This window comes from Habropoda laboriosa, unplaced genomic scaffold (genome assembly GCF_001263275.1).
Source record: "Habropoda laboriosa isolate 0110345459 unplaced genomic scaffold, ASM126327v1 scaffold333, whole genome shotgun sequence".
In the NCBI taxonomy this organism is placed as follows: domain Eukaryota; kingdom Metazoa; phylum Arthropoda; class Insecta; order Hymenoptera; family Apidae; genus Habropoda; species Habropoda laboriosa.
In genome coordinates, this window is record NW_017100500.1 from 177,548 (window position 1) to 185,300 (window position 7,753).

At 43.2% G+C, this 7,753-nt stretch overlaps 1 protein-coding gene across 1 annotated transcript in view; it reads left to right on the forward strand.

Annotated features, from left to right (window-relative positions):
* LOC108576122 (probable nuclear hormone receptor HR3) overlaps window positions 1-7,753 on the forward strand; it is a 110,549-nt gene that overhangs the window by 90,094 nt on the left and 12,702 nt on the right. Inside the window, exon 2 of the mRNA XM_017939051.1 lies at window positions 3,580-3,807. Coding sequence (XP_017794540.1) covers window positions 3,580-3,807 — 228 coding nt within the window. The remainder of the gene's footprint in view (window positions 1-3,579; window positions 3,808-7,753) is intronic.

A 7,753-nucleotide genomic window follows, 5' to 3' on the forward strand; every position in this document is an offset into this window, starting at 1 on the left:
AGTAAATACAGACAGAAAGATGCATGCGAACATCGTTCCTCTCTCTCTCTCTCTCTCTCTCGTTTGTATAGCCTCGCCGATTCTCTTCTCTTTCTTACTCCAGTACACCCTCTTTCTTCTGTCTCACTTTGGCGCCCTCGCAACACACGATATAGACGCCGTATTACCGAGCTGAGAACGAAAATAGAGGGCAACGGGAGCCACTGCAGTAGCAGCACCAGCACCAGCAGCCGCATCTCTTCTTTTTCTCTCGCGTCCCGCCGCCGTTCGCTTTTCCACGCGTTTTCCGACCTTTCTCGCTACACACGAGGGCGAACCAAACCCCCGGGGTGGATTATTTTGATTGGTAACGCGGCGCGCGCTAGATCGTCCATCGAGAGGCAGACGTGGGCGGAGGAAGAAGCGGTGGTGGCTGGTGATCGATGAGCGGACGAGGTTTAAGCTTCTAGACGGGAATTTGTCGCGCGCATTCCATGTCTGGCGACGCGTTCGAAAGCGCACAGCCCGTAAGCCGCGATTGATTTAGGGGATGCTTCTCGTTCGGGTTCGGGGTGTATTCTTGGTCGAAATCCAGGTTAGAAGGTGTATAAATAGGCGTGCCTCTGGAGGATTGTTTCAGGGATGGTTCGAACGATCATTTTCGCCCGTCGTGCTGTTTTGTTGTTGTCCTCTTTCCATGGTATTTTCGACTGACGATAATTCTGTACCTTTGAGTCAGACTAACTCAGCTCCATTTTTTTTTTTTCTCAGGTTTCAGATCTTTCTGCTCCTTTTTTTCCTTTATTAGAGATGTAGGGATGTGTTTATCTTGCGTGGTAAATAAAAAGGATTTGGTTGTTTGAAGTACTTCGAGTGCAGTTTTGATTTACGTGTGGTCGCTGATGGTTCTTTTTCTACTGTAACATTACGATACGAAACTTGGGTTACTTTAGTTTCGAGGTACAGAATTGGATTGTAGCAGTTATTAGAGAATTAGATTGTTACTGTCGTTAGAGGTGTAATCACAACTCTATCATATCGTTTATAGCGTTAAATAAGCAAACTGAAGAATTGCGCGATTCGAATGAAAAATGGTAAAATAACTTGGTTATACACAGTCCACCAACAATCGTAGCTGTACACACAACAGAGACGTTAAATATATAAGACAAAGAATTGCGTGATTTCGGTGGAAAGTGATAAAACGGGCCTAAGAAGAACTTGGTTTTACAGCGTTTTGAGGGAAGTGTCTCGTTAGAGCGGCACCTTTAGATATATTCGACGAAGCTAGACTCTCGGAGATCGTGCTCATGCAGCTCCATCGAGCGAGCCAGAATCGGTTACGTGTCAGCACTAATTTTCTTCGACGAACGATCCTCTTTAGACCGCGGAAGAAAAATTCTCCGCGTCTCCGTGGGACATTCTATCCCGTCCCCTTTTGCGGGATACAACACTGTGCAACGTGTTCGAACTCGGGCGCCCATGGCGTCTCGTTTGATATACGATCTCGCGATCAATGGTACAACGGTCTCTTGAATTCGTTTCGATGCACTGTCAATCGAATTTCTCGAAATTCTCCGCTACTGTTGTTTCTTCGACGAAGAACAGAACGTGTTGTTAAATATTATCATCGGTGTGAACGATAACAACGATGTGATGTGATCTGTTATAATCGACGAACGAAGTTGGACGGTTAAAACTGATAGACTGCCCAAGAAAGAAAAGGTAAAGAAATAGCCACCGTAATGTGTTCATGTACGAGCTGTTAGTGAATTTTAAATGAAACACCTTGGTGTGGAACGTAAATGGAGGGAAGTCTCTCAACATTTGGTGGGCCAAGTTGGGGGGCGGACAGTACGAGTCCTCAGCCACCGGAAACGACGAGAGCCAGGGTTCCAGTGCAAACTCCCAGTCCAGAAAACACCCTCTTGGACGATCGTAGGCTTCAAGTCAATTCTATACGAGGTACTCGTGGATTGTGACAAATTCGACGAACACTACAAACCAACCCGTCTCCTCTTACCTTCAATCTGTGGATATCACTCCACGTGAAAAGAATGAACTTTCGACGTTCTCTTTTTTCTTCTTCTTTATCTTTAACGATAACGAAGGAGGATAAAACGATACACATCCACGAAACTTTATTCTATTTAATATTTGAGAGAAGTAAGGGCATCTCGTTGAAATAATTCCATTATCCCGAAGATCTTATCTGGTATATATGTATGTATGTATGTATGTATATATATATATATATACACAATTACAATATGCAGAAAGTTCGTTGAGCGTTCGTAAGAAAGAACTGGATAAAGCAGCAAAGCGGAATGTCGGAGTTTTAAAAGTAGCTGCATTTTTCTTTGAAGCGACACCGGCAATATCTGCTTGGAAGTATAATTTTGTTATTTTTACGATCGTATCTGGCGACCACGCGGTGCTACGAGGAAATTCTCGTCCCCTTATCGCAATTGTTTGCAACGAGCGAGGAAACCGTATTTTAATTTTAGACCATGTTTTTTCCTGTTACGGGATAAGGACACTTTTCACCCGCGATTTCGTCGATTCATAGAGAGTGCGTCCGGTATACGCGATTGCATTTTGTTGGTAACCTCGGGGGTATGAAAGGCTCGCTTGATCGTATTTTTGCGGTATCAAGTGGGTACGTCGTTTCTTTCTAACTCTGATTTTTCCAGGCAGAAACGCCGCGCCGCGACGGCCGCCACGTTTTATCGTTCGGTTATCGTGGCACATTAAAACGATACGAAATCTCTGGTGAGACTCTCTGGCAGATAGCTCATGATGCATTTAAACGGTTTGCCGCCGGTTACATCGCGATAGAAACGCGCCGTCTAGTATTGTCTCCCAATCGAAAGGTTATCCGTAAATATACTATGCGGGAACGACCGGTGGTATGATGAATTTCGACGAGCCAGGAATAAACTATTCGCTCTTCATTTTTTATACACTCTGCTGAAAGAGTAGCGAAATCTCTCGTTTTCTTTTCGAACGTGGCTTATTATTAAAAATTGAAATAATAATCTCCATAGCGAATTACACATTCGACATAATTTTTAAATCGACTTCAATATATTCGTGACCATCTCAATTTAGCATCCATCGTAGAAATTAACAAAAAGCGTATTCAAAAATTTATTCTACTTGAATTACAGAATAATTTTTAAATCGACTTCAACCCTTTCGCGACTAATTAACAAAAATTCACCTCAATTTAGTGTCCATCGCAGAAATAAATGAGATATTCTCAAAAAGAATAATTCAGACACGAAAGAGTTAATATTAACGTTTTCACTTCGCTATCGCGAATTTTTTTTAAACACATGACAATTTATTGCGTTGCAAGTTTAGATTAAAATGTCGCGTATCTGCATACGCGACGAGGTGAAAAAAAAAAAAAAGGAAAGAATATCATTCGAATGCACAGCGATGAATTTACCTGCGAGGGAAACGAAAGTATAACCGGGCTACGCGTGCAACATGCAACGAGTGTGCATGCGCGTCGACCGTCAATTATCGTATCGGTTTCGAATCCGCACGTGAACTAACGGGGAATTTAACGTTTCCTTTTCCTTCTTCTTTCAGCCCAGATCGAAATAATCCCGTGCAAGGTGTGCGGCGACAAGAGCAGCGGCGTTCATTATGGCGTGATCACCTGCGAGGGCTGCAAAGGCTTCTTCAGGCGGTCCCAGTCGTCGGTCGTCAACTATCAATGTCCACGGAACAAGAATTGCGTGGTCGACCGTGTAAACAGAAACCGGTGCCAGTACTGTCGGTTGCAAAAGTGCCTACGCCTCGGCATGTCCAGAGATGGTGAGTGCATATATCGTTCATTCGAACCTCCATTTTCTCGGTGAACCTCAAGGTTGTGTCACGGAGAATTTTTAGCTTAGAAATGTCCAACTAGTGTTCCTTTCTCGAGAAACGATTCTTATCTTAGGAGCAGTTCCATTCGTAGATGTCGACTGATCGATTCAAATTGTAGACATTGTTATTGTTGGGTTTTTGTGAGAAGAAACGTTTGATTTTTATTATCTACCGGTTAGGGAATGGGAGGAAGAAGTTGATAAACAAATGGAGTGTACGATAGTAGTGAGTCGAGCTAGTAGGCACAACGGCATTACGACAAATCATGAGCGTCGATATGAAAAAGGAATTTCTTTGTTTCGAGCCACTATCGCGAGCTAAGTTACACGGTTCGCGAATATGCTTGCTCCGACATGAGTGTGACAGAGTGTGATCGGTTGTAAAGAAAAAGAATTAACATCGCGAGGATTCCTTTTGTACTATTTTTCTTCTCTTTTTTTTCTTTAGCTCTTTCAATGTTGTAATTCACGTAGGCGAATATTTGCACAGCTTATGCTTTTGATACGTGCAGACGCCCTATAAAAAATTATCAGTATTTGCGATATACACGTGTATGCACATACAGGGTGTTTGAAAGAGTTCCAGAAATTTGCTGAATAGAGTGTAATTATTAATTTCGATAATAGCGAATTATCTGAATTTTCATAAATTTCACAGAAAAAGCAGTTTAAAGTTTACATTTCGCTAAGAATTGAATTCTGATTAATTAATGAAGTTAGTATGAAAATTCCGTACCTACAAAAAAAAAAAAAGAATAAAAATGGCAATGCCAAGCAAAAGCCTGTGTATCAAAAGGACTAAAAATTTCACTGCTTGGCATCGATAATGGCATAACACAAAAAGTAAATTTCCCAGGAAAAGCAACTCCAAATTTGCATTCCACACATAATTAGATCATGAAAATTCTGTACTCGCAAAGTCTCTCTGTGCAAAAGCACAAAAGATTTTCCTCCAAAAAAATTAACTTGTTTAAAAACTACGCGAGCCGCGTGAAGAGCGGAAAAATGAAATTTCAACGGGAACAAATTCCAAATATTGCTCGTGTCGGAACGAACAGGTCGTCGCAGATACATCGAGCGAAACGGGACGTTTTACCAATTTTGCCCCGTTTCGGTTGATCAATTTCGCAAATTTACGTGTAGTGCATTACCATGACGACGTCACTCGTAAACATTTGATTCATAGCTGCGGACAGAGAAAGGGACAGAGAGCGAGAGAGAGAGAGGCTCGTCGAATCAGATACACGGGGATAGCAGCGGCCACGCGTGCCGCTCGGGGTGTACGACCCTTTATCGGAGGCTGTCCAGCCCTCCTCTCGACCCGTCCCTCCTCCACGTCCCAACACCCCCGCACGCTTCTTTCTTTCTCGCTCTTCGGCTCTCCTCTGGATGCAGCTAGACCTCTTACCGCGTTGCTGCACCTTATCGGAACCCCGAGTACACGAGCTGTCTTGGACACGTTAACGACATTCATGCGCAGGCCTGCTTTTCGACGACGCGTTCCTCGCAGGTAGTTTTTCGACGTCCACGTGCTTCCCGATCGTTTACCTTTGGAAAATGGAAATCGAATGAAGTTTACGGTAATGTTCGCGGTACATTCTCGGAGGATTTTCACGTTTGCGTGGAACACGACGGAAGTTGGAACCTCTGACGTGTAGATTTTGTGCGAATTATATCGATATCGTGGAAAATTATTTCTTCTCCGAGAGAAAATTTATTATTCGTATATTTTGGTAGATCAATGGAATTTTCGGAGTTGATATTTCGGTAATTTAATCGAATTTTGGAAAACGATATTTTGGTAAACTGATGGAATTTTCGAGTATGTAGGGAACCGAGGTTGGAGTTGGAATTTCCGCGCGTGCTAATTTGATGAAAATTTCCCGAGTTGCAACTAGCTTGCATTTTTAATGATTCGCAAAAGTAATTACTCGCGTGCAGTTTAAGACTGACATATTGCGCGGGATATTTGGTTAGGTGTTCTCGATGTTAAAAAATTTCTCATCCCGGCAATATAAACGCGCGATTATTGTCGGGAAAGGGAATCGTCTGTCTCGGAATATCCACGGTATATGTTGAAGCACGTCTACGCGCGTTGAAGTGTTCCATAGAGGCTGTTTCGTCGGTTCGTTTTTGCGAGTGCTCGTAAAGTTTTTTAATGAACACTCGCCCGGTTTTCAGGTTTCGCCCGTCAGATAAAAAGCCGTGTTCGATAAGTAGTAACCGAAAAGCAGGACGTTGCGGTCGCGTCTCGGTGGAGTCGCGGTTGTTTTTTTTGATAAGCACAAGCTATCTTCGCCTAGCGATGCAACTCTTATTTGCATATTTTCACACTTCGGCAAATGAATTGTGTCGTTTCGACAAACTTGAAGTTAGAGCAATTACATCGGTGAATATTTCAAACAGAAGTACTGGAAAAAAAAAAGAAACGATAAGATTGAACGATAGAGTGTTACGTTCGAAACGTTGATAACAATAGAATCGGAGATAGAAAATAGATTACGTGGATCGACACGAGGTTTCGAAATATCCTAATCGTGCAGGTTGGCTCTTCGATAATCGACCGTCTTCTCACGAGCCATCGTTTGCAAGTGCTTGATAAGGATCCAATCGGTCTTCCTCTCGTCTGCATGCTGCTTATTCGAGAACATCCTTCTCTAATCGACAGATTAAAATAGCGTTTATCGAGCGACCGATCTGAAATCCCTGGTTTTTCTTTTTTCTTAATCAGCCGTTCACCTCCGTCGATTCAATTCGCGAACGTAAATTCAGATTCTGTTATTACAGAGTTTGATGCGTCGGGAAGCACATCTTCCCAATTTCCTGTAACTGAAATTTAACCCTTTGCGCTCCAAGCATTTCTCGGTAAGATTAATAATGAAACTTTTCAAAATCCACAGTTTTGTTTTGAAAAATAAAAATAATATAATATAAAAATACCGGAATTTTACATATTAAAGTTCTCCATGTCGCCATAACAGCGCCATTGGAGTGCAAAGAGGTAACAACATCGTAATCTTGACTTAGTACGATTCTCTTAAAGAACAAAAGTTACAGAAAGGAATACGATAGAACTAATGAAATCCTTAGATAGTGAACATTGAAACAAAGCATTAGATAATACATGTGTAACAAAGCAACGGTATAATTTTTCCATTACAAAATGCATTTCAAAAATGATTTACAGTATGTGTACAAAATGTGTCACATTTTACAAAAACTTCACTGTCGAGAGGTTCCATTTGACGGATTAACTTACAAGCTCGTTACATTCCCTCGAACATGTACACCTACCCAGAATTTCCCAGTACTACGTACATTTTCCAATAACCCCGCAGACTCGCCTGTTACCGTACACCCAAATCCAAATCTCAAAGTCAACATTTTCACGTAGTCATCCCCCCGAGGTGTCTACCCCATCTGGCTCAGCTGTAAAGGTAACGCTGTCAAAAAACCGAAACGTCGAACACCAACGAAGCTCGAACCGGCGTGTGAGGTCATTGACGCGGCATTCGTTGAATCCGAGTGTAAAAGAGGTGTGTCGCCTGGCACCTCGTGGTCCCCGACGCGACGCCTAACCGTGCAACATCGAATCCGTGAAACGCGTTTGTCGAAAGAGAGCAACAACCATGGAGCGCAACGAGAACAAATCCTCCCCGGTGTAGATCCGGTGTGATAATCGGCGTTGCTTCTCACGAGCATGGCGCGGCGTCCGGGAGTATTTGCGCCGGTTGATAAGGAGCCCAGTCCTCCGTCGCCTCGGTTTCTGCTGCAGCGTGCGCGCTCGCACACGCTCAGCGGCGAGTGCATCGTGTGCTACCGGCGCGCGCGAGCGAGCGAGCGAGCGAGTATACTCTTCCTGTTGTCATCTCTCTCTCTCTGTCTCTCCGCGT